At 48.9% G+C, this 27,466-nt stretch overlaps 1 protein-coding gene across 4 annotated transcripts in view; it reads left to right on the top strand.

Annotated features, from left to right (window-relative positions):
- The window catches only part of si:dkey-100n23.5, a 109,711-nt gene that overhangs the window by 20,961 nt on the left and 61,284 nt on the right, over positions 1–27,466 (top strand). For all 4 annotated transcript variants that reach the window (XM_061841221.1, XM_061841222.1, XM_061841220.1 and 1 more), the window contains 3 exons: positions 7,363–7,450; positions 23,061–23,150; positions 23,569–23,607. In XM_061841221.1, the coding sequence (XP_061697205.1) occupies positions 7,363–7,450; positions 23,061–23,150; positions 23,569–23,607 (217 nt within the window). The remainder of the gene's footprint in view (positions 1–7,362; positions 7,451–23,060; positions 23,151–23,568; positions 23,608–27,466) is intronic.

The following is a 27,466-nucleotide window of genomic DNA, read 5'->3' as shown; positions in this document are numbered from 1 at the left end:
TGCCGTCACTGTTCCTCTGCTGCAGTGCCAGAGAAACGCTACGAAATGAAGAGAAGGAGCTGGTTGGAATGTCCTTCCATCCATTTTCCAACTAATGCAGTTTAATTGGCCAAATCTTTGTGTTTGGGTGAGGTAAATGTAGGTCAGTGCTGGTAAATAGGATGGCCCTGACAGTGGCATCAGAGGCACTTACACAGAACAAAAAAATGATCCACGACACGAACGGCAATTCGTGCCGATTTGTGACTACCAAGTAGAGATCCTGCTCCAGTTGATGAGTGGAAAGTTCTCAAATTACACTGTAGTCAATGGACAAAAGTCATGGGACACCCGGTGTGTAGTCGATCTCCCGTCGTGCTCCTACAGCAACTTCCGTTCTTGTGGGAAAAGTTTGGCACGTGCAGCCGCGGGAATTTCTTCCACGTCGACGCCACGCCACAGCCATGCTGGAACACAAAAGGGCCTTCCCCAAACTGTTTCCCGCACACAACTGAAAGCACAACGTGTCAGCAGTGTCCATTCCTCACATTAATCACACGCTAATCGATGTGGGGAAAATTCCGTTGCGCAAAGGGCTTGCCACCAAATGCTGACATCACTCTGGCCAGTCTGCAGATATTTTGGTTTTATAATCCAATTCCTGGTGCGCTTTTTAGAGTGCAGATTTCAACCTAGCTCAGTAGTCGAAGACAATCTGTGACGCTCGTTGAGTCACCCTAATTTAAAAAAAAAAAAAAAAAAAATCATTGGAAGTCATGATGTCCATTTTTTTTTATAGGCTCACATTTTCCCATCTGCATATTTTAAAAACATTTCCAAGCTGTCTTATTCATGTCTATGATGTGTTTTTGTCAAAATATCCCAAGCTTCAAGAATCATTTCACACTTTTAAACAGCATAATTTTCGTCTCGTTGAAGTTAGCCCGTTTCTGAGGCGATCGCCCGGTCTCGTGCAGATATTGGAGCCTAAACGTCACCCCATATCGTGCCGGATCAATGGCAAGAACTTCTTTCGCTACCATGACAATCGTAGCTGAAGCCTGGATTTCGAAATTTGGTATATAAACAATCAACTTCTGCATTCGGCAAAATTGGTTGAAAGACTTCCGCCCGGTTCACGTCATGTCACCGCAGATCCACAAAAGATTACCATTTGTGGTAACATACATTATATATATCCCCGTATTTGTATCAATAAGTATTGTACTTAGAGTTAACCTTTGTCCGACGACACTAGCCGTAAAGAAAACAAAATCTTAGCGTAGCGTAAGGCCTCCTCGTGTGCGGGGACCACGCCGACCCTATCACTGTGGCTCTCCCGGGCTTTTATATTCCAGCGCAAGTATGTCACTACACATGTGACTAAAGCGGGCCAATCACGAGAGATTCGGTCCTCTGCGAGTGCGGCAGGCTACGTGCAAGCTACGCGCGGGTGCTGCGCGGGGCAACGCGTTGGTCGCGTTATGCAAAGCGGGCGCTGTCGTCCGCGGGAATGCGGGAGTAGAAAATGTCCTTTAGTCAAGCCTGTTAGCGTAGCACACACAGGAAGTCAGCGAAGTCGGGGTTTACTCGCGTGACGCTAACTGACACGTCGACGTGGCACCCTGCCAACATGCCCGCCACTTTCCCATCAAAGGTAATTAAGTTGTAACTTGCTAATTTCTCAGGCGATTTTCACGAGGTTTCCTTTTTTTTTTTTTTTCGGCAATGCCAAAGCGTCCGCTAGCGATAGAGAACATAGTGAGGGGGGAAAAAAAAAAAAAAAGTGAAAATAAATCAACAAATAACATCTCAAATGTGTTCGTCTCCTGTCTCTCTTGAACTCAAGCAATTGGTATTTGTTAAAGTTTCATTAGCATCAATTTATGTCACTCACGACTGTTTGACACGTAATTGGGTTTCTCCCCTGTAGTCTTTGCGGTTCTGCTAGTCATTGGGCATAAACTTTTCACAACATGCGGTGTGATTTAGCAGGTAGAATGAATTCGTGTCGTCTTCTTTTCCTTTCGGCTTGTCCCGTTAGGGGTCGCCACAGTGTGTCATCTTTACCCATCTAAGCCCATCATTGTCCTCATGTCCTCCCTCACCACATCCATCAACCTTTTCTTTGGTCTTCCTCTCGCTCTCTCTTCCTTGACAGCTCCATCCTCGCCACCCTTCTACCAATATACTCTCTCTCTCTCTCTCTCTCTCTCGCCTCTGGACATGTCCAAACCATCGAAGTCTGCTCTCTCGAATCTTGTCTCCAAAACATCCAACTTTGGCTGTCCTTCCCTCTAATGAGCTCATTTCTAATCCGATCCCACCTCGAGAACCTCAACATCTTCATTTCTGTTCCATCCAGTTCTGCTTCCGGTTGATTCTTCAGTGCCACCGTCGGCCTCACCACTGTTTTATAAACTTGGCCCTTCATCCTAGCGGAGACTCTTTTGTCCCATAGACCACCAGACACCTTCCACCAACCGCTTGGACCCGTTTCTTCACTTCCTTACCACACTCTCCATTGCTCTGTGTTGTTGACCACAAGTATTTGACGTCGTCGCTTCTCCCCGTAACTTCACTCTTCCTCCTCCGCCTGTTCTCATTCACGCACATATATGCTATATACCTCTATATATATTCTAGCTATATTGTGAATTTGTGTAAAGTTCATATTTGGCGAACTGTGTACGGAGCAGCAATACTCTTTCCTCTATTGAATGGGTTCTACTTCCCGTTCTATCGTTATCATCGCTGATATCCTTCTCTGGTGGCACCACAAGAAGCCGACGAAAACGCAACTTGAGGCTTTTAATCTTCCAGAGATTTGCCGGCTTCTCGTGTGATGTTTTGCGGCTGACGTCCCCCCCCACCCCATGCAACATTTTCTCCGAACTCCAAATGGCACCACGTTTGGAGGTTCCGCTGTCGTCCGCTCGTGCTGACTCCCAGTCTGTTCCTTTCCCACGTAAGTGGCGCATTATGTTTTGGCGCCGTCGAGGTAAAGGACCACACGCGCGCTCGACATTTGCATAGGAGGCCTATAAAGCAGCCATTGGGGTGCTGATGCGGCACTCGACTATTCAGCAGTTTTCGCACACCCTCGCCGTGGGGATGGCGTAACACATGGGAGTGAACGGCGTGCGCGTCTTTATGGAGAGATAATTTTCCTCCAATGAAAAAAAAAGCCGACACCTGGGGCTGTGGCGTGTCACGCCATCCACAAAAAAGTTGACACTGCATGCTACAAAAATGTGACGCGCCTCCATTGTGTGTGAGTGAAAACAAACATATCCATAAAAGAATTCCTTCATTCATCTTGCCGGCGTGTTTATCGTCGCTACGGCTGCGGGCGTGCTGGAGCCTATCCGAGCTATCTTTGACACCCTGAGCTGGTCGCCAGCCAATAGCAGGGCACATGAGGACGGACAGACAGTCACACTCACAATCACACCTAGGGGCAATTTGGAGTCTTCAGTTAACCTACCCTGCGTGTTTTCGGGGATGTGGGAGAAAAACCGGAGCGCCTGGAGAAAAGCCACGCGGGCACGGCGGGAGAACGTGCAAACGCCACACGGGCGGGGCCGGGATCGAACCCGGGATCTCAGAGCTGTGAGGCAGATGTGCTAACCAGTTGCCCACCGTGCCGCCAGAAAAAAAATATCAAGATATTGAGCAGAATCACAATCAGCTTTAATGCCAAAGTGTGGGATTTTTTTCCGGCAGTCGGTGCATATGCATATTCATATTCATATTTATGTGTACTGTCAAGCAACTCATTCAGTATGTGAAGGTGTTGTTGGCTGCTGTTGGTTGTTGAAAAATGTTTTCCTTCACTGTGTGCTTTGGTAGGGTCTAGATGTGCAACGATTAATCCATTGATCACCGACTAATTGATTTGTAACATTTAAATACAGATCTTAAATAATCATTTCAAGAAAAATTCCGATGGTTTGGAGTAACGATGTATCCAGTAGGTCACGTAATATGTACTCTTATCTTGATAACGTGATGTTAAATCCTCTCTCATTTAATCGTGTTTCGAGAAGATTTTTGTCGCCAATTACGAATTTTCAGGTGCGCCGCCATTTTCGCGAGTCACGTGACCTGCGTGCCGTTCCAAACGCCGGGGAGCGAAGATTCCGCAGGAAGAACCATCCGAATAGTCGACATTATTTACAGCCACAGGTTCCAATCTGCATGGAAGTATTCCTCCGTCTTCCCCATCAACCGCTACTGCTATTCCTTCATCAGATGAGGAGAAATCCCAGAAATCAGCGATGGGCATAAACGGTGTCCCACGTAATCGAGCGTTTGGAACGGCACGTAACATGTCACATCCGCGCACGTAGGTCATGTGACTCACGAAAATGGCGGCGCACTTGGAAATTTGTAATTGTCGATAAAAATCATCTCAAAACACGATTAAATGAGAGCGGATATAACATCACAATATCAAGATAGAGTGCATATTACATGAGCTGTTGTTACTCCAAACCACCGGAATTTTCTTTCACTCTTTCCGTGCAGGGGTTGCAAATTTGCAACCGTTTTAATATAATCGAAAATTTCAGGTCCAGAGTATCATTTTCCGAAAGTATCAGATTTTTCTCTCTGCAAAATTTCATTTGGTCCAGAGAGGGTTAAGGACCTTGTTTAACTTCAATTTGTCAGGATCTCTGCACGCAATATTAATCATATTTGTTATGGTAAAAAGCAGTTTTAATATCTTTGAAAACAAGAAGGAAGGACTTTTTTGTGGCCTTATGTTGAGCCAATCACAGAGGACAAATTATTAACGCAACGTAACAGGATCGTCGGTCAAGACACGTTTGGCAACCCAACACTTGCTGAATTTGACTGGGGGGGGGGTGCCGAAAATGGGCAGTCATGTGTACGTTTGCAGCCCACCTTAGCTACGCGTCGCAAATTCACCATTTTGTGTTCAAATGTCATTTTCCCTCCTACATCGCAAAGATTTCCCAGGAAAAAGAAAAATGGTGCAATCCAATTTTGATCACCTCACCCCGGCATTCCAATTTTGTGTTCCGGACCCAATTTCCACGTGTGCCTGCCTCGTTTCGACACTCAAGCCGGACATTTTGACGGCGGCCGTTCGGCCACTCTCGCCCCGCCGATTAGCATTTTGATTCTTAGTTAGGGCTCGGCGCTAATACGCCTCTTCGACGGTGCTCTTTTTTTTTTTTTTTTTTTTTTTACGGCTCTCGCAGGCAAAGGCACACGCCGCGGCGTAATGGGCAGTGAGTTAGTGCTGCGGGGTTGGCGCGTGTCAGCTCGCTTTATCACGAGCATCCTCACGCCGGGGACAAACGGCTGTACATAAACCCGAACAGGCATTTTGTTCTGCGTGGCGTCGAGCCTGGTGGGAGCCGCGCGCGCGGTCCCGCTCGCTTTTAAATTCACACCAATAAAATGTTATGAAATGTTTTGGGGATAAAGGGGGCAGGGGGGGACCTTTTTCCCATCAGGAGCTATTTCAGTTTTCATAAAGTCGTCTGAGGGCCCATATGAAATTTATTTAAAAAAAAACGATTTATATCTTACGAGCATTTGTGGGTTAAATGTTTTTTTTGGCCCTTTTTATATCATTCCGACGTTCCTCTACCGAGCATAAAAGTACCAAAAGTTCTTTTAGTAAAACTCAAAAATTCACTGCTTGGGTGCGAGAGAATTTCATAATAAAGTAGCATAAATCCAAGCAGCTTCTTTTTTTTCTCTTTTCGTCATGGTGGCCTGACACAACGCCGTAAAGGCCGGTTAAAAAAAAAAAAAAAAAAAAAAAAGGACATTCGGTAACATTTCTGCAGCAGCGTTATGGACAAAAAGAGTTCAAAATATATCAATTCATGCAATTTTGAACAAATTGTTCTGGAATAGGCGGCACGGTGGATCAGCTGGAAAGCGTTGGGCTCACCGTTCTGTGGTCCCGGGTTCAATCCCGGACCAGCCTGGGCGGAGTTTGATTAATGACTCGCTCCCAAAGCCCCCGTCAACGGATATTGGCACGAACGAACTTCATCTCATATTTTGAGCGAGCGATGAAAGAGTTGCACACCTCAGCTGCATTGATAACAGCATCCTGTGACTAATTTAAAAACAACAGGGTGGCACGTTGGATCAGATGGAAAGCGTTGGCCTCACAGTTCTGAGGTCCCGGGTGCGATCCCGGACCCTCCCTGTGCGGAGTTCGCACGTTCTACCCGTGCCCGCGTGGCTTTTCTCCGGGCACTCCGGTTTCCTCCCACATCCCAAAAACACGCGACATTAATCGGACACTCTAAATTGCCCGTAGGTGTGATTGTGAGTGCGGCTGTTCGTCTCGATGTGCCCTGCGATTGGCCGGCGACCAGTTCGGGGTGCACCCCGCCTCCTGCCTGTTGACAGTTGGGATAGGCTCCACTGCTTCCCGCGACCCTCGTGAGGATAAGCGGCTAAGAAAATGGATGGATGTTGTGGAATATAGTGTTGGCCGCTTTGGAATGAGTATGAGCAGTCCAAAAAAATGGCTGTACGGCGCTAATTTAAAAGTGTCTTCATATGCCGCGCAATGAAGATAACTGAAAGTTGAAATAAACGTATTTTTTTGTCCCGCAGTTTGTAAACCTCAAAATGTGGCGCGTCGGGGGTGTCATTACTTGAAGGACCCTGCGGTCCGCCGGTTGTTTACAGCCCATGGGCCGCAGGTTGGCCACCCCCGAATTAAAAGCACAGATCCGGTCGCGTAAGACGCATTTGGCTTGTCCCAGAGACGGTGATTTATCGCGAAAGATGCCAGAGACAGCCGGCCGGCCTACTTTCTTAGTCACCGCACGGCGCTCCCCGCTTGGGTTTTTTTTTTTTTTGTGCTGTGTGAACGCGAGTAAGCTGAGCACGCAGCTCCGGGAATTCATCATTGTGACGAGCGGCCTTGCCTGTCCTGTCAAGAAAAACACACACACACACACACACAAGGACGCACAAGCGAAAAAAAAAAAAAAAAAAAAACGAGGAAGCCTGAAAACCGAAGAACAACGCGGGACGCGAGATCGCTTTGTTTCACGTTCTCCCTTTTGTGTCAGCTTCCTCGCGTTCCACCATGTTGCAATCCCACCGTCGTCTCTCCGCAACCAACAGCCCCCCCAAACGGGTCCCGCGCACCCTCACTGCCGTTATCTCGCTCGGCTTTTTCATAGTTCATCATTATCTCTCTCCGAGCTCCCCCCTCTCATACATCACCATAAGCCACAGGTTTCCCTCATATTACTCGGGAATGGGCTTCCATTCATCAAAAAATGTCACATATACATATGAGCGTGTGCGCGGGTGTGCGGTAGGGAGCTGTGTCGCATTTTCTAACCTCACCGTTCTCGTTTTCCTGTGCAGACTGGAGCGCCTTGGCCTGGGTCTGCCTCATCACGCTGAACCTGTACTTGAACCTGGTCTGGGAGATGAGCACTCACGCGTGCCAAACGTGAGTAAGGGTCACGTGACGGGCACGCGCGTGGGCATTTTTGGGGGCAGGCGCTCAAGCCAAAAGAAAGGGGAACGCGTCGACAAAATTCTTACATTCAAGAAGATGATTAGTAGCACACAAAGAGTAAAAATGTTTAACTATTTCTGTTCACACAATCAACAGTTTTCTTTTAACAAACATCAGCTTTTTGTGACATAAAAACAGTGAGACCAAGACAAAATTAACTAAATCTTTAACCTGTATAGGTCAATTAAAGAAATGAGAGGGGAAGTAAAGAAATTAAACAACTGAGATAATGTGGTTGCACAGCTGCCACTCTTTCGCTTTCACGATATAACTCATAAATGCCCCGCAACGATCAAAACCGTCTGGGTGGAATTGATGACGGCCGATGTACTGTTTGATTAAATATTGTTGAATAAAGAAAGAAAATGGGCTGCAGCAAAATTTTGCAGATAAAAAGACGGGTGCTCGAGCACCACTCGGGCTCCGTGTGTGCACGTGCCTGAAGGGTCACGTGATCAGCCCCTCACCTCGACTGGCCTTAAAGGCCCATTTTTTTTCTTTTTTTTTCTTTTTAATCGTTTGTTTGCTTGTGAGCAGAAATACTCCAAACCCGACCGCGAAGCCCTCAAAAATGCACATGAAATCATTTATTTGCTCCTTTTTCTGTTCGAGTCGGCGCCCCCCCCCACTCCACCATGCTAACTGCAGAGCGGTGTCCACCCCCACCCCCCCACCCCGCTCCCTGTCCTCCCCTCCCCTCCCCTCCCTAATCCAAACGTCTTACATCATTCTCTAAGCTGCTTTCACACCGGCTCCCCCGCAAATTGGCGTAACGGTAGAGCCGGGATTCTTTGGCCCGTCCCTTTTCAGACTCGAGTCACCGACGCGTGACATTGACGCGTCCGCGGTGTGCAGTCACAGAGCCGTGCAGCTTGGCGCGTTGGGATAATTAGACATGGGAGATAATGAACTGTAGACAATTGCTTTGGACTAAAAGCAGCGCGATCAGCTGTTAACACTTCATACAGCCTCGAAGGCCGTCGATTCTGATACCTCTGATACTTTTGTTGTTGTTTTTTTCAATATCGAATGCAAGAGTGCTTGTTAAAATTGAATGATGTCGTCTCCGTTTTCGCATTTCTTCACCGCCATCTTCAGTCTGGTTCTCGTCAGAGGACGTGGTGCTGATTGCAGAATTGGAGGCTCACCGCGATGTTGTCATGGAAAACAAATGCGATTTCATTTTTCTTTGAGGATTTGACTAACTTTGGGGTTTCCCCGGATGAAAAATGGGACCTCCCCCCCATCTTACGTTTGAATGTTATGTTTGTATTCACTTATATTTCGAGCCAGAAGTTTATATACACACATTTAATTTTTTTTTTTTTTTCTCGCTGTCTGAAGGTTAACTGACGACACGCGAGTTATCAGACAGCGCACTTGAGGATGTATATAAGGCCACACCTCAAACAATCTTGCTTCGTTGTTTGAAATCATGTGAAAAATCCGAAGAAATCAGCCAGAAAATCAGAGAAACAATCGTGGTGTGCCACAAGTCTGGCTCATCCTTGGGTGCAATGTCCAGATCCTTGTAGGTGCCCAGTTCACCTGTTCAAACATCTATCCGTTTTCTTAGCTGCTTATCCTCATGAGGGTCGCGTGGATTGCTTGAGCCTATCTCAGCTATCAATGGCCAGGAGGCGGGGTACACCCCGAACTGGTCGCCAGCAGACAACAGTCGCACTCGCAGTCACGCCTTGGAGCAATTCAGAGTGTCCAATTAATGTTGCACGTTTTTGGGATGTGGGAGGAAACCGGAGTGCAGGGAGAAAATCCACGCAGGCACGGCGAGAAGATGCAAACTCCACACAGGCGGCGTTGAACCCGGGACCTCAGAACTGCGAGGCCAACGCTCTACCAGCTGAGCCACCGTGCCACCTCTCTTTAAACAATTAGAAACAATGGCGGGAATGTCCAGCCGTCGCACCGTTCAGGGAGGCGACGGGCTCTTTGTCCCAAAGATGAATGCGTTTTGGTACGAAATCTGCAAATGGACCCAAGAACAAAAGCTAAATGCTGGCAAGAAAAGACTCCTTGTCCACAGTGAAGCGGACTGAAAGGCCCCTCCCTCGCCAAGAATGGAACATAAAAAGCCAGATTACAGTTTCCAAAAAGACATCAAGAAAAAAAAAAAGCTGCGGTCCGATGATACCAGAGTGGAGCTGTTCCGCCATAACGGCCAATGTTACGTAAATCGGGAGGAAAAACGGGAACGCTTGTTGACCTGAGAACATGAAAATGGTTCCAAAGTGGCTTGAGGTTAACAAAATCAATATTTTGGAGTGGCCATCGCAAAGCCTGATCTGAATCCCGTCGAACATTTGCGGGCAGATCCGAAAAGGCGGGTCCGGGCGAGCATCTGTTCGTCACTTCCTCCAGTTTTGTCAGGACGAATGGGCCCGGATTCCGGCGCAGTCCTTTGACCCAAATCATGCAGTTCAAAGGAAATGCTACTCCATACTAAGGAAATGGATGTCAACCTTTGACCTTGAAGGAAATGATGTAAAAAAAAAAAAAAAAAAAAATTCTCTCCGAAATTCTGTCCCACATTTTTGCGGCATTTAACGAAACAAACTCATTTTGGTGATCATCACTACCCTGAAACAGGAGAGATTTTGTCTGATTTGGCTTCAGACAGTGGGACAAAAAAATGAAAAATCTTTTTTTTTTTGTGTACGGCTTGAGAGCGCAACCTCTTCATTTCCATCTACTGCCGTCTTCTTGCCAGAGCTCACGTTAGTGATGGCACAAACGCTCCTTTGTCACCACGCTGTCGAACAAAAGAATTTAGAATTTTTGACTCACAACGAAAGCCGCTCATCTCAAAATCCAAAATAAGCAATTCCCAAAACATTCCATAAATCACCCGGTAAACGCGTGATCTATGTTGTTGTCGATATCCATTTTTTTGGGGTTTGTGCGTTCAAGATTACAAGAGGCCAACAATTGCCTCACTCTTGTCCCAGCGCACCCTCCTGATTGCAAAAAAACGCGTTTGGATGATTTCTTTTTGTCGAGACATTAAATTCATCACGGAATGGCCCTCCTGCCCCCAAGGATGAAAAATGGTACGTTGATGACATTGAAGGTCATCCTTTGTGCGCCGCGTGACCCACCAACGTTTTCGTGTGACTTAAGTTGCATTTGAAAAGAATTTCGGTTGCGCCAGACGCTAACTGCGTGTTATTGTGCGGCTTCCAAATGAAAGGCCATTCTTTGCAGTGCGGCGGCGGTCGGCTATAAGAACGTTATTATGGCGCTCCATCAGTTTTGAATTTTTGGTAGATGATTTTTCTCCCGTCAATGTCAGGTTAGTGTTCACGTTGAACTGGTTGGCTTCTTTTGCTTTGCAATTTGTCATTGATTAAAGCCCCACTGACGTCCCGATAGACATTGTAAAATCGATATTGTCATGAAACATTATTCACGTCAATGTCTGCACGAAAAATCGGTGTGCAAAGTTGCGGAAGTCTCATTGGATATCCAAGTGGCAGCCATATTGCCTGCAACGTCATCAGCAGAAGAGAACGCGGAAGAAGAGAATCGAGTGAAGTGAAGGGACCGTGGCAATATTACCCCATCGTTTCGAGGCACATTTAGATGATATGCGGATCACTTCGAACTAACAACAGACTCCCTGTATGAGCCACACTGGACGAAGACGGGCACATCGACACATTTAGCACCGCTGACTTACGTACGCAGATCTTTTCTTACGTTCTGAGAGGATACCCCCCCCCCAACCCCCCCAAACTATTGGTTTTTTTTGTAGTAGTATTTCTATACACACCTACCTGTCATTTGGAACTCACGAAGCTCTCGCCCTTTGCACCTGTGCAATCCATTTTTCACGATGGGTCTTTTTTTTAATAGTATGCAAGAGTAAATCCATCCTCACGAAGGAACAAAGAGGTAACGAGTAGAAACACACACGTCTGCGAATCGCATCACTTCCTGCTTCTTCTCAAAAACAAATCCCTCGCAAGGATTTTCACGGCGGGAGTGAGAAAAATCCGCATCCGTCAAAATCATGTTGTGCAGTGAAAAAAACGGATGGGTCCATTCGGGCTGTCTAAAAATCATGCTTTTCGTGTCAGTGGGACTTTAAGGTTATTCACTACAACCTACTGGCTTCTTTTCAAACTGCATGGATGCATGGGTTCGATTCCCGCTCAGTGATGATGTCGCTACGTGCCCTGCGACTTGACTGTCAACCAGCTCCGGGTGTAGTCAGCCTTTCGCCCAAAGTTAGCTGGGATAGGCGCAGGCACTCGTGCAACCCCTGTGCAGATTGTCAAATGGATGGATGGATGGATGGATGGAGGGACGGACGGATGGATGGACAAATGGAGGGACGGACAGAGATGGATGGATGGAGGGACGGACGGATGGATGGACAAATGGAGGAACGGACAGAGATGGATGGATAGAGGGAGGGACGGACGGACGGATGGACAAATGGAGGGACGGACAGAGATGGATGGATAGAGGGATGGACGGACGGACGGATGGACAAATGGACGGATGGATGGATGGCTGGATGGATGGAAGGACAGACATGGATGGACAAATGAATGGATGGATGATGGATGGATGGATGGATGGATGGATGGATGGATGGCTGGCTGGCTGGATGGAGGGACAGACAGACAGACGGACAGATGGATGGATGGATGGAGGATGGATGGATGGATGGATGGATGGATGGATGATGGACGGAAGGATGGATGGATGGATGGATGGATGGCTGGCTGGCTGGATGGAGGGACAGACAGACGGACAGATGGATGGATGGATGGATGGATGGATGGATGGACGGAAGGATGGATGGATGGATGGATGGATGGCTGGATGGATGATGGAGGGACAGACAGATGGATGGACAAATGAACGGATGGATAGATGGACAGATGGATGGAGGGACGGACAGACGGACAGATGGATGGATGGATGGATGGATGGATGGAAGGATGAATGGACAGACGGACGGAAGGACAGATGGATGTACAAACAGATGGATGGATGGACCGGATGAATGGACGGCTGGACGTACGGATGGATGGATGGATGGATGGATGGATGGATGGATGGAAGAACGGAAGGACAGATGGATAGATGGATGAATGGGTGGACGGATAGACAAATGGATGGATGGATGGAGGGACAGACAGATGGATGGACAAATGAACGGATGGATGGATGGATGGACGGACAGATGGATGGACGGACGGATGGATGGATGGATGAATGGATGGACGGATGGAAGGATGAATGGACAGACGGACGAAAGGACAGATGGATGGACAAACAGATGGACGGCTGGACGTACGGATGGATAGACGGATGAATGGGCGGATGGACGGATTGATGTTGCTGATTGCAGAAACGGCGATCATCATTCTACATTCTCCTTTGTACACAACATGAAGCACTGCTTGTTATATTTATGTTGTGTGTGTGTTGCACCACAAACAAATGCAAATATGAGACTTTTTTTTTTTTTTTTTTAATTGTAGTTAACATTTCCACCTTGGAGGAGGTGCTCTCCGCCGTGCCGTGCGGTTTTGTATTTTTTAACATGTCCGGGCCGGAACGGCCGCGCTGCCGGTTTTTTGTTTATTTATTTATTCATTTTTTTTGTTTTTCTCCGCCTCACAGCTCGTCGCCGAGCCGCGAAGCGGGCCCGCCGTCGTAAGAACGGCGCCCGGCACTGATGTCTGTGTAATTGGGACGGCCTTGAACGGCGTAGCAGCTCATTAAAAACGTTGACGCGAAGGCGCTATTCAAATTCACCCGCTGGGGCGCCATATTGCTGCCGTTGATAAGTTCCGCATAAACAAGTGAGGCGGAATAGCGAGCGGACTCGCTTTTTGCCGTAAAAAGAAGAGACTTACGTCTTATTTGGTGATGGCTGCTTCCCCAGGAGTGTGCGCGCGTTCGGCCTGCCAGAGCATGTGTTTCCCCGCAGCGCCCTGACAGCCATCGCCCCCAACCCCATCCCACCCTCCTTTTTCTGTTCCAGCCAGCCGCCACTCTAATTGAAAAGGGAGTGAGTGTCAGCCGCTAAGTGTGAGCTTGTGTGGCTACGCGCGGGTGTGCGCGCGCACACATCTTCACGCTTTGTGGCTCGGCGTCCCTGTCGCTCAAACCCCCCTGAGCGCTTTCCGCGGAGCAAGTGTGAATTTATTTGTGTGTGCGTGTAGGACATTTGGGAAAAAAAAAAAAAAAAAAAAGAACGTGCACCGTGGGTGGAAGAACAAGCCGCTTTGACAAATTAGCAGCCGCTCTTTTTTTATCCGCCCAGCCAAGTCGATTGTTCCCGCCGCCGTTCGGCGGACGTGCTCCGGTGCGCCCACTTGTCCTACACCCTCGTGTCGGTGTGCACGAGAGCGGGGTGGGAGGGAGTGTTGTGTGGGGGGGCCCCGCCGGCCCTCCACCTCGGGAGTTCCCGTGCATTGATTAGCAATCGCCCGCAGGATACAATAGCGGCATAACTCGGAAAGGAAGAAGGGAGGAAGGGTTTTAGGAGTACCCTGGGATGATGCCCGCTTGACGGTCCGGAACGGGCTCGCTACCCATCCTTCTCCAGATCCCGTTTCACACAACCTGTAATTGCCGGCGTTTCCGATCCTCTAATTCGCGTTTGCTGTTCTGTATAAATGAGAGCGTGCACATTTGAGTCGATAAACTCCTCTGTAGAAAAAGCAGCGCCTGCTAAATCTTCCATTTCGGGTGCGAGCTTATTTTCGTAAGAAAGGCTAACACCCGTACATTTTCCGCTTGTGGCTTTTTCTGTGTAGACCCCACCAACCAAAACTGCCTCTTGATCGACGCATTGAGCACCCCTGGTGTAAGCAAAGCAAATTAATTTGTAAGAGCGCATTTCATACACGAGGTAACTTAATGCGCTCTATATGATTCAAAGCATTTGAGAACAAAGAGAACAATAAAAATGACAAACAAAATATATATATATATATATGTATTAAAACCACATTCAGTGCAAGTAATATGATCAAAAAGTGGATTTTCAACCTGGATTTGAAAACATTCACACTTGGAGCTGACCTCACCTTCATCGGCAACTTATTGCATTTCTGCGCAGCATAATAACTGCTGGTGGAACTGAATTTCCTTTGACGTGGCTCATGACGTTGACGACTTTCGACGTAAATGCGTGAAACGGCTCGGAACGTGCTCAGTACGGTTAGCTTGCATTTCCTGTTTCCGGGTGAATGCTGATTGTTTAGGAGCAGGCTTGTTTTGTGAACAACGTTTATGAAATAAACACGTAAATTAATGTCAAGACGTCTTTCAATATCAATTTTTTTCCACTCGTAACAAATTTTACACGCGTGATTTTTCGTGCTCGACTGTGCAGATTTGCGAGTGCGATGGCGCGAACGCGCTCGTCAAACGCGAGTGACTGCGATTGTCACGCAACTAAATGATTTGAAGTCAGACGAGGCGCTGGCGCCGCGCTCGTGGCAATGTACCCGCTTTGCTGGGTCCGGTTTGCTGTCGTGAAAGGGCCGACCGCTTCTAAACGGCCACGTTTTTCTGCCTTTTTCCAAACCGTTGATCTCTCCAAATGGTACGGAAGGAACGGAGACGCCACCTCTACCTCGCAGTACGGTTGTAACAGAGTCATAACGGGCCCGGCGCCGGATGCGTGGAGAATAGCGTTCCGCCGCGGTGTTATCCGGGTGTAAAGTTTAACACTCGATCCTCACCTCTTCCTGCTCTGTTGCGCTTCAAGCGTTTGTCACTGTCCGTCAAACCCGACGCTGACACTGACGTCAACTAATTACCTGATTGCACCTGATGTGAAAGTTTGCACAATCGCTTAGTTTTGTATAAATGGGCTAAGTGGATAAGTGCCAGCGCTTCAATTAACGCCGCGATGTGCTAATTGCGATGGGCCTCGCCGTGAAAGAGGCTCCCGCCTGCCTGCATACGTCAACAAGCTAACTCGTCAACGTGAAGTGGAGGGGAGGAAGTTGACCTTGCAACTTCCTCCTTCTGAGGCATTATCGGACCCGTAGCAGCGGCGGCCCACTGGAGTACCGGCGTCGCGCGTCGCACCTCCCACCTGTGAAACTACCTCCAAAGAACTTGAAATAGTCTACATGCTGAGATGCTAGCGTATTTATTTTACATTTATCAATAAAATAACGAAACTCGTTTACCATTCGCCGCTGTCAAGAACCTCTTGTGTAGCCCGCGTTCCCCGCCCGTCGGTTACCCTTGCACGCAAGGAGAAGCGATGCATTCAAAGACATTCGGGCGGGCATCTTCCCCGGTTTAGCGCAACTTAGAGATGCACTGGATAGGTATTTTATTCTTTCTAGTATTGATTTGAATACATCCATCCATCCATTTTCTTTGCCGCGTATCCTCACGAGGGTCGCGAGGAGCGCTGGAGCCCATCTAACTCTACACAAACGGGGGCGGTATCGATCCCGGCTCCTCAGAGCTGTGAGGCCAACGCTTTATCCGCTGCACCACCGCGCCGCCTGGTTTTAATACATTGTAGTTTTATTGTTTTGGATCAGCTGTAAATTGTCGGCCTCACAGTTCTGAGGTCCTGGGTTTGATCCCGGCCTCGCCTGTGGGGCATTTGCATGTTCTCCCCGTGCCTGCGTGGCTTTTCACCGGGCACTCCGGTTTCCTCCCACATCCCAAAAACCTGCAACATTCATTGGACCCTCTAAATTGCCTCAAGGTGTGATTGTTTGTGCTGCTATTTGTCTCCATGTGACCTGCGATTGGGTGGCGACCAGTTCAGGGTGTCCCCCCGCCTCCTGCCCGTCGACAGCCGGGATAGGCTGCAGCACTCCCCACGACACTTGTGAGGATAAGCAACTCTATAAATGAATGGATGTTTTGGGCTGTAAAATACTCATTTTACCACATTTAAAAATCTCCTGATTTGGTGAATGCTCAGCAATATGAATCGATATTTTTACAAGGACTCAATCTGTCGCAGGAGAACCACGAAAACCGTGTAGAAAGGGATTACCGATTACCTCGGAAAAGGTTTTGGCGCATTGACTCCGACCCCCCGCGCCGCGCTCGCGTTACGTTCCGGGACCTCGACACGGGAAAACGCCGGCGAGTCGGCGCCGTGCGCGGGCGGTGTAAAATGGGCTAAGGACGAAAGTGAGGGGCGGGGGGGGGGGATGCGCCTTTTGTTTTTGTGCGTGCTGTGAAGAAGAATGGCGAGGGAAAGAAAAAAAAGAGAAAGAGAGAGAGAGAGAGCGGCGCTCCGCTAATCGGTTCGTGTGTTAGCGGCAAGCGTCGAGGGGCTTTTCGTGAATTGACTGCACATACGTAAGCTGTGTGTGTTTAGTCGGGCGGGGATGTGCCTTTGCACGCATGCACAATTACCCTTCAGCCCCCAAACCAAAACTCTCCCCTCCCCTCCATCCTCTCTCACCCCCGCCCCCCTCCCAACCACCCACCCCCTCCCTCCACACACACACACAATGTTGGCTCATTGTGATGGTTTATGAATGAACAAATTGCCAGAGGAGAGGGGGAGCCGAGGCGGATGAGCCAAGACTGATTGAAGTGCATGCAAGAGAGCGAGGGAGGAAGGGAGAGGGGGGGGGGAGAAAGAAAGAAAGAGAGAAAGAGAGAGAGAGAGAGAGAGAGAGAGAGAGAGAGAGAGCATGTATGCTAATGTGCGTTTGAAGGGCGGATTCAGGCTGAGGGCAGAGAGATGTCAGCAGGCGGGGGTGGCGGAGCTGGGGTGGGGTGGGGTGGGGGGGGCGTACAGGGGCTGAAGCTGGGGGCTGTCTAGGCAAGCCGAGCACACGCGCGCGTGTGTGCGTGCGTGCACGGGGGTGTGTGCGTAAGACGGAGCGCGTCGTGGCCCTGCTGTGCCTCATTAAGCCCATGTTGCGCCGCGCTCTGGACCTCGTCAGCTCCCTCTCGCTGTGCTGCGAGCGAGCGAGCGAACGAACGAACGAACGAACGGGCGGCGTGTGTGTGTGTGTGTGCGCGAGCGCTGCAGCTGGTGTGTCGGCGAGCTCTCGACATTGATTTCCTGACAAGGCACCCCCCCCTCCCCTCCATCCCTCCATCCCTCCCCTCCTTCCTTCCTCACCTCCCCTTCCTCCGGCAGGCGTCACACCAGGGAACGGCAGCGCTGATTTCACCATTTGTATCCCCCCCCCCCCCCCCCCGACACCACCACCACCACCGCCCCCCCCCCGCCCCCCCCTGCTGCCGAGCGCCTTCTCGCCGTACTTGCTCGTTCGGATTTTCGGTCGTTTGTTCACCGCTGACAATTTTTTTTGTGTGTGTGTGCGCGCAAAAACGAGGGTCCGGGTCCAATTCCAATCAAGTTGGAACGTTTTGCAGAATGTAAATAAAAACACTTTGAGGATTTGGAAATCCTTTTCAACCCATATTCAAACAAATATTCATTTTTCCCAACGATTCGACTCATGCTATGATTTGTGCTTGATCATTCGATTCGTATCACAATTCCTGGTTTGGGTGACAATTTTGGTTCATTTAGAACAGACTTTTTGACCCCAAGATCTCATTTTCAAGAAGCCAGCCTCTCGTGAGCTCCCGACGGGGAGTGGGAGGTTAAGGTTAAGTTAAGGTTAATGTTATGTCGTCTCCTATATTTAAAATCCAGAATGATCTTTTTCTGTGCACTGTATTGTCATCTTGGATCAGGCTGTGCCGAGGTGGAACTTTAAAATGACGCACCATCTCATCCTGCACTTTCTACTTTGGCTTCAGACCACAGCTTTGCCTCTCAGAAAAGAGAAAATCTCGTCCAGTTAAACCACTTTTTCTTCGATTATTCACATACTCTGACATTCATTGTAACTTCAAACAACAGCATTTCTTTTTTTTAACTTTCTCCATTAATATGGAAAGTAAACATAAGCAGCATGTCGAGCTCATCTTTGCTCTACGTTGCCCAGACTGTGTTGCTAACTAAAGCAGCGGTGGTGGACGCTGTCATTATAAAACACATTAATGGGCTGCGTAAGTACTGTAACATTTGAAATTAGTGTATGTTTCTTTTGGAAAAGGAGAGTGTGGCGGAGCAGCGGTTGTTGCTAGAGAAAGTTACGCGTGCTGCCTAAAAGAAACCAGTGGCTTCTTCTTTTCTTTTTTTATAGTACGTATATGAATTGTGCCACTGGATGTAACAGCCAGTCATCCGTCACTCACTCAATCGCATTGCAAAATGCCACAAACTGATTAGCTGGATGTTATACTTTCAATTTGCATAGCAATATTATTTTTGTTTTGCACGCAACGCAGATTATCTGCGAAGAGACTGCATCAGCGGTGCACAATTGCGCACGCGCGCAGTTTAGAGGGAACATTGGCTGACCTCTTTTTTTTTTTTTTTTTTTTTTGTGGCACAATCGACCAAGATTGCCTCGCTATTGACGCATTGAGCACCCCTGCGTTAGAACAATGCGATCCAAAAGGATTCGGGGCTGGATTCAGCAACTTTTTAACCCAAAAAGTCATCCGGGGTGAAATACAAATAAATACATCTCCAGTACACTGGACTGCAGACTATAGATTTGCCTTATGTACTTGTATGGCTTTGCAATAAAACAACGTGGAAAATGGCCACTCGCACTGTGAGATTTCCATGACGACAATCTTTTAGGAATAGCGATAATAACACGTGAAAGAGCTCAATCAATGTACAGAAGAGAAAGTTCCTCCTCGCTAAATGGCAAGTAAAACCTCCTCCATGTAAAAATCTGATGTGTGTAAAACCAGTACATTATTTGTTAGTTTCCACGCAATCAATTGATTACCTTTTTAAAACGATTGAAATCAACATGCTGTGTTTTCATCCGAGAGCCAAACTGGCTGACCGCAGAATCGATCAAGTTATGATGTAAGAATAATAATTGCTATAGCGATATGTTGAGTCAATCTCTACACCTCTTTGGTTTTGAAATGTACATTTTGTGACTTGTCCGACCCTCCCTCATCTTACAGCCCGACATTGCGTTTACGTTTAAGCGCGTGCCGCCGCCGCCGCCGCCGCAGTTTCGCGCGAAAGGCAAAAGCCGATCCGTTCCGGATCGCCTCGTCACGGCTCCGGCGCCGTTTTGCAGGCTGTCTGCGCGCGAGACGCGTTTTGACAACGCAGCCCTCGTACGGTAAACTTTTGACAAAGGAAAGCAAGAAAAAACATCGCGCTTGTTAGAAAGGCGCCTTTGTTGTTTCCTCTGCCTTTTGTCTGATTTTCAGCTCTCTCTCACGCTCCCTGGCTGGATCCCAATCTGCGTCCCTCTCCCACACTCGCCGCCCTGTTCTTTTTAAACCACCGTCAGGCTGTTTTTTAAACGCCATCACCTCCCACATATTCACACTGGTGTCCATCAGACGGCTGCAGAGGCGGGAAAGACAGTGAAATGGAAAAATAGAACGAGTGTGCATCCGTGTGCTTGATTGGGAGCTCGCACACACACACACGGATTGCGTCCGTGTCAGCTCCGCCGCATCTGCTCGATTGACCACGTTCGCGAGACGCCAGGGTCGGACTTCCACTCTATTGACCGGCTGATGCTGTTCGCTGTATAGAGTATTGACGCACAACCCCAAAAGACACACAATCTTCACATCTAACACATGCACATATGGCGCTTAAGTATTCCCCCCCCCCCCCCCCGCCCCTTTTATAGCAATCAATATTTTTTTTTTCAACCCCTAAGCAGTTTTAGCCCCTTCAGCTTTCTTGGAACGTTCCCACGAACGTAAGCTGATTAATGCGCACGAAAAGAAAAGCCAGTAGATTCTTGTCGTGCTTTGCCGAGATTTTTTTACCTCGTCGTTTACCCGGCTCAGCTCTTAAATTGAATTATGGCAACACCTGCTAAGGGAGACGGGAATTCCTGTTTGCGGTTATGCCGGAGACCTCCCGTCTTAAAAAAAAAAAAAAAAAATCAACCTTTGCACGCCAGTCAGGGTAATTAGACCTCGTTCGAGGCTTTTTGCCGGATGCAAGTGCAAGCAAGAAGAGGTGAATTGAAAAATAGAATAGTTGATTTTTGAGGACACTCAGGGGCTCCTGCCAGGAACTCTTGGACCTTGGATACCAAGCGACTTTCGGTACAAACAACATTCCAGACGATATATTTGTCGGTCCGGCGAAGCGATGCGGTCACGAACGGGACTCGAGGGCGGACCCAAATGCACGACTCCGGTGACGGACAAGCGTTAAAGAGAAAGTCTTTATTCGTTCCATTCGGGGAGGCGGTCAGCGCAAACAGCAGGAACAGGAGCGACAGGCTTACAGGGTAGGTCGGGAGACGGGAGGTTGGCGTCAGGAATGCGGAAGTGCGAGGCGACGATCTGACGAAGACCGGTCGTCCACTGGGTCCTATAAGTACCAGGGTTAATCAGCGCAGATGAGGCACAGGCGTGTGCCTCCTAATCAACGTCGGTCTGCTGGGACACGGCAGGGCCATGACAGATGCGGGCGGAGGAGGGCGCGGAAGCAGAAGCAGGGCCGGCAGCCGTCCACCCGCTGGTGGCTAAAGAACAATCCAAACAGACCACCCCTTCCAAACCCGATCCATGGCCAACCGATCTGGAATTATAACTTGCTGCGTTCGTGACTCCTGCGTCCTCATCACAGCGGAGCCCCGGACTGAATCATCCCAGCGACACTCAGCTGCTCCAGCGGGCCCCCCCAGGCTACAATATCTCCCCACTCACTGTGTGCTCCTGGCCGGGAACTTCAGGATGGCCGCTGGCCCGGATGGAGTACCAGGTGAGGCGTTCAAAGCTCGTGTCCACCAGTTGTCCGCCGTCCTCTGCGAGATTTTCATCCTCTCACGAGCCCAAGCAGTCATTCCACCTGTTTGAAATCCTCGACAATCATTCCCATCCCACCCCCCCAAAAAAAACTGTAGCTAGCCTCAATGACTACTGCCCTGTTGCCCTCACATCTGTGATCTTGGAAGTGCTTTGAGTGGCTGTTTGTCAAGGATATCAAAGACTGTCTCCCGCCCTAACTTTGACTCCCACTAGTTCACATACTGGGCGAATAGGTCAAGAGAGGATGCCGAGCTCTGCACGCTGTCTTGAGCCACCTGGAACAACAGCAGAGCTGCGCCGGGATGGTCTTTGTGGATTGTACCTCGGCCTTTAACGTAATCATACAGGCCATTCTGTTGACTAAACTAGAAGTCCTGGGTATCCCTTCTCTCACGTGCACCAACAGACCCCAGACTGTGAGAATGGGCTCTCAACTTTTCTCCACCCGCACACTGAGCATGGGCTCCCCGCAGGGCTGCGTGCGGAGCCCCCTCCTGTACTATCTCTACACCTTCGATTGCAGCCCAGTCACAACAAAATCACAACATAGTCAAATTCGCTGACGACACAACAGTGGTCGGGCTGATCACAAAGAGAGACGAGGCAGCCTACAGAGAAGAGGTCCAGAAGCTGATGTTCAGACAACAATCTACCACAGAACACTACAAAAACAAAGGAGACCATTTTGGACTTCAGGAAGAAGAGAAGTGAACGGCCCCCCTTCTTCATCAACGGCGAGCGTGCGGAGAGAGTCCAAAGATTCCGGTTCCTGGGAGTCCTGATCTGTGAGGACCTCTCCTGGACAGACAACATCTCAGCAGTCTCCACTTTCTGGAAGTCGTCAGGAAAAACAGCCTGGACGCAAAGTTGGGGCTGCCCCTCCACCGCTCATCCATCGAGGGACCGCTGACGTACCGCGTCTCCATCTGGTACGGGAGCTGCGCCGAGGCAGGCCGAACGAGGCTTCAGAGGACAATTAAAGCCGACACAAAAGATCGTTGGCTGCCCTCTCCCCTCCGTGGCAGACGTGTTACGCCGCTCGGTGCCTCAACGGATCCGGGAACGTTGTTAAGGACAGCACACACCACGCTTTTCAACTCTTTGAGCTCCTGCCATCTGGAAGGCGGTACAGATGCGCAATAGCAAAGATCAACAGACTGAAGAAAGCCTTTTTTTTCCGAGAGCCAGCACCACCTTGAACTCTCATTTTTCGTCTAGCCGCCCTATTAATGTGAATTTTACACGTCTATTTTTATTTATTTTTGCCTTGCTTCTGATACTGGAGCGGCTCTCCTATTTCATTGTACAATGTGTATGATGACAAGAAATGGCATTTAAATTGAAAGATATGTCGAGCTTGGTATCATAGAAGTTTGTCTTTTTTTGTGTAAACTTGTGCGTCCAAACAACAGCAATAAAAATGAAAAGGAACGCGTGACAATGGTGTTAAATTTCCTGGAAACTGGGTGGATTTTTTTTTTTTCCACAAATCCGGAAGAAAAGATGCCGAGTTGTTGGAATTTTTGTTGACTAATCCTGCTCAGAAGCAAACATCAATGAAAAGAAAATGTAATTGATGCTCGGTTGTGCGGAAATTGTTTTGGAAAATGTTCCTCATAAACTTGACGTCAGAACTACTTTTCCTCTCTTGGTCCTTTTCCCAATGCAACTTGTCCATTTTTTTGTTTTTTTTTTTTTTGGTTTTGTTTTTCTTCAGGTTCTACCACGTGACAGCGTGGGGGGTGCCCCTGCTCATGTCGTCCTTGCCCCTGCTCAAAGGTTACTACGGCCCGGCAGGAGCGTGGTGGTGAGTCCCGCACGCGGTAGCGCCGGCGCGTCTCCGGCCTCCCTCCAGCTCCCGGCGCCCCCCCCCCCCCCGCGTTCAAAAAACGAGCAATTATCAGCTCATCTTTAAACATTTGGAAGCGCCCGCTCCTTCGGTGAGCAGGAGAGGCATCATTGTTTGTTTGGAGAGTCGTTAAGGGGCTGCGGGAAAAGACGACGCGGGGCCCGAGGAGAGCCGGACGCGAAATGAAAATTGGGACGGAGCCGTAATCTCCAGGCTCCGGCACTGTCTTTTTCCACTCTTGGCTTATTAATAGCTACAGCTGCGCGGCGTGTCCCGTCCCCCCCCCCCCCCCCCCCCCATCCGCAGTCACGAGCCTTCCTTCCGTTCGTTCTCCCTCTCCTCTGTAACCCCGCTCTCTCCTTCTCTCTTCCTCCAGCTGGATCACAGACGATCACGTAGCCTGGAGATTTGGGATGTAAGTAGACCCTTTCAGCGCCACCATCAAAGCGTGTTGTAGGGGTGGAGGGTCTCTGTGGGGAAATGTGAATGGTTGCGTATGGAGGGGGGCCCGCGGGTTATTTTTCCCTCCCCTTAGCGTGAGGCTAAAAAGTGTTGTTGTTTTTTTTTTCCTCCCCCCCACCCCCCGCCAACCCCCTTCCTGTTCCACTCCTGCATTCCATCGACGCATGGAAGTGGAAATTCACTGTCTCGCGTATCCAGCTTCACACCACATTAGCAAACGGTCGAAGCGTTTGAATATTTTGGGACCTTTTTAGAATGGAAACACTGAGTTAACGCGTACCGTACCGCACTGCACCACTGCTTATTTTGCAGGTATAAAATGTGATTGGTTTTGGATTTTTTTTTTTTTTTTGGGGGGGGGGAGGGCGCAGTAAAGTCGAGTTACCAAATTGAACTCAACCGTACTGTTTGATGGAAATGGAGCCCAAACAAAGAGTTCGCGTAAAGCAATTTCCATTCGGTGGACGATCTGACACCATATTTGGCTTCTCCCTGCACCAGCAAGCTACGGAGCTCGTGCACCGACGTCATCAAATCACGTCGATGGCGGGAAGTGCCGGTCAAACAAAGCATTCTTCAATGCTGAGTCGGTTGGAGACGCCACGAAAATACGTCTTATAGCGCGACGCCCAAAGTTTTGTCCGATACCGTTAAACATTTACAAAGTGATAATAAATGAAAGAACGTGGAAACATTTTATAAACTCGGCACGGGGGACCCATATTTAATGCCCATGTCGATGTTTTCGCCGATAAGAAATTGGACTGTTAAGCCGCTTCCGCTTGTCTTTTGTCAACTAGATCAACACGTGGATCAGGTGAGGAAGTCGTCGACATATACACGAAAGCGTAGAAAAGTCTGGACGCATACAAATACTTCGTTGCTGGATCTGTTCTCAATCAAGAATAAATCCCACATCGTGATGGAGCCACTCAGATTTTTTCAATACAAATCCCAATATTTCATTCGTTAACTATGATTGGGGAAAAAAAAGACAGCGAGTCGGCTCCTCCGCACACGAAGAGTGTTGCGGCCACGCGTTAAACTTCGGTAAACCTCTCGCCGACAGAGGTTTTTTTTTTGTTTTTTTTTTAAATATGCATTGTTGTCAAATGAGTCCAATGCATATTTAAAAAGAGAAAATAAACCACTGGGATAGGCTTCAGCCCCGTACACGGAAGCGTGTTACGGCTGCACGTTAACCTACCTAAACATCACTGTGACCGACCGACGGTTTATTTTCTTTTGTCAGGCAGAGGTTTAGTGAAGTTTAACGTGTGGCCGCAACGCGCTTCCATGTACGTTGGCGATGACTCCTTGTCATTTTTTTTTTTTTTTTTTTAAACGCATTGTTCTCAAATGAGCCAACTTGGCATCATAAATACTTGGAAGAATGATTCCTACCTGAAATGATGTTTCCTATGAAAAACTACCCAATTTACCAAACTGAACCATTTGGACAACAGTGAGTCTAGTTTTACCCTGCACAATTTTGGGTTTTTATACCACATTGAGAACAGAACTGAGAAGAAGCCTGTTTAATGATGCGTTTTTTTTTTTTTTTTTAATATGGTCTCTTCGTAAACTTTACAGAAAATGGACGTTTGCGTGGATATTGTGGATTTACGTCTTAATTGCAGGCGGGTCCAGAACGTATCCCCTGCCGTTAACATTAGGTGGGGTGCACCGCAGCGTTCTGTTACTTTCTTGTAATTGACTGAATCGGGAACCGAAGTTATGGTAACGGGCTGGGGGCAGGGTTATTCACCCCCCCCCCCCCCCGATGCAATAGGCTAAAACGTGCATTCTCCCCCCGTCACATCAGGGGATCACCGCTTGTGTATTTAAGCGCTCAGGACGGGCGTGAAGGATTATTCCTCCTCGACGCTTTCCGCAGCCGGGCCTCCGTCTGCGAACGCGCCGCCAATCAACCCTCCCGACATTTAAACGCACACCCGCGCACACGTACGACTCCGCGCGCACCCCCCACCCCCCAGAACTGCGCTTCGCTACGAGGCAAGGTAATTGCGTTGCCGCTCACGGCATCAGCAGGGAATCAATCTTTCTAAACAAATAAGCGCACACTCGGCAGGCGCATCCACCCGCGCGCACGCGGACGCGCCGCCGCATCCGCACACAACATGCTATCAGCTGCGCTAAACGCGCCTGTGTCTCTTTTATCAGCGCTCCTCTGCTCCCCGGCTCTTTCTAGTTTTCCTCGCTGTTGTGGCCCAGGGGGACGAGCCGCTCAGAGGATCAGGGAATCATCATTAGCTCTAATTACATCAAACCAGATGAAAGATTAGAGGCCAAGGCAGCGCCCGTCAAGGAGGAAGCGCTAAAAACGCGTGCGCCGCTGCCGGCAGCCGGGCGAAAGGGTGCCGCATTAAAGGTGAAAATTAGAAAGATGGAAGGCGTGAGAGGGAGAGAGCGGGCATAACTCAGTGGGAAAAAAGGGAGGGAGGGAGGGAGGCTGGTGGCGGCGTAGCGGGAATGGAGATGAGCCGAAGAGAAATGGATGGGCCCTCGTCTCTGGCCACGCCGCGCCGTGCGTCTTCATCAGCGCTCATCCGAGCGCGCCGGCGTGACAGCCCGCGCTCGGCGGCGACGGGGCCCCCGTGAGACGGAGGTGCCGGATTTCAAGGGGGTTGACTCAGCGCGCCGGCGTCGTGCTGAGTCATCGCTCTCGCGTCCCCGTCGGCGGCGTGTCGTTGACCCCCCCAACAACGTGACACAAACGAGCGGTAATGACCACGGGGGGAGATTTTAGCTGCGCTAGTTATTATTTGGCCGTATTGACCATTTAGAGTGTGACGACACCCGCGCTACTACTAAACGGCGGTCCCGGCAATCAGCGAACCGGACCTTGAACTGTTCCATCCTGTCATCGCGGTCAACTGAGCCCCGTTTGCTGTAGGTTTGTCCTGGTAGCCACTTCCTGGATGTCCACGAAAGACCTCAACAGCTGACTTGAAGCACGGTTCTGTTGAGGGAGGCTGGTTGGGTAGGCAAACTGCGGCCAGTGGGCCACACGTGGCCTACACCGTTCTTCAATAGGGCCCACCGAGCATTTAAATTGTCAGTATTTGTTTCATTTCCAGCGATGAATTCTAATTAATGACATCTGCATTTTATTCAAGGTCAAAGCAAGACAGTCTAACTGCTAAAGCTGCGGACTATTTGACATCGGAAACTCTTAAAAATGGAACTGAATCATTTGAACATGACATGCTGCTTCCCATACCGCAACGAAAGCGTGCTTAAAAAAATGATTTGGGATCATTTACAATTGAAATTGCTTGGCTGAAACTGTCCCATTTCAAATACTTTAATGGGTTATGATGGAAAGCTGATTTCTTGGATATTCCAAGCACGGTGCAGTGTCTCAATCTATGTTTAATTCTTCCCGTTACGCTTTTTCGTCGAGTCCGGGGTGAGGTCGCATCGCAGCTCTCCCGTGACCCAGATCAAGATCAGCCGTTGGGGGGGGGGTTACTTTCTTTAGGCTGACTGCTTGTAATGGTTTTAGTGTTAGCGATTACGGCACTATTTGTGGTTTTGGCTTTTTATAGCCTGCCAATGGTGAAATGTTGTGTGGTTCAGAATCTTTTACAACAAATGTTGTTGTCAATAGTTGGAGTTGTACATGTGGAAGCATATTATCTCGGGTTTTTTTTTTTTTGGGCGGTGTTGGCAGCTAATTGTGCCGTTTTGTACCTTTCTGTGTTTTATTGTTGTCACCGTGGCTTTTTTTTATTTTTGGAGCGCTTGTTCCGGGAACACCTTTCTTCGTTCGGGCCTGCGATTGGCTG

The sequence above is a fragment of the Syngnathoides biaculeatus genome, chromosome 14 (genome assembly GCF_019802595.1).
Source record: "Syngnathoides biaculeatus isolate LvHL_M chromosome 14, ASM1980259v1, whole genome shotgun sequence".
NCBI lineage: Eukaryota > Metazoa > Chordata > Actinopteri > Syngnathiformes > Syngnathidae > Syngnathoides > Syngnathoides biaculeatus.
This window is presented reverse-complemented; position numbering and strand designations above follow the sequence as displayed.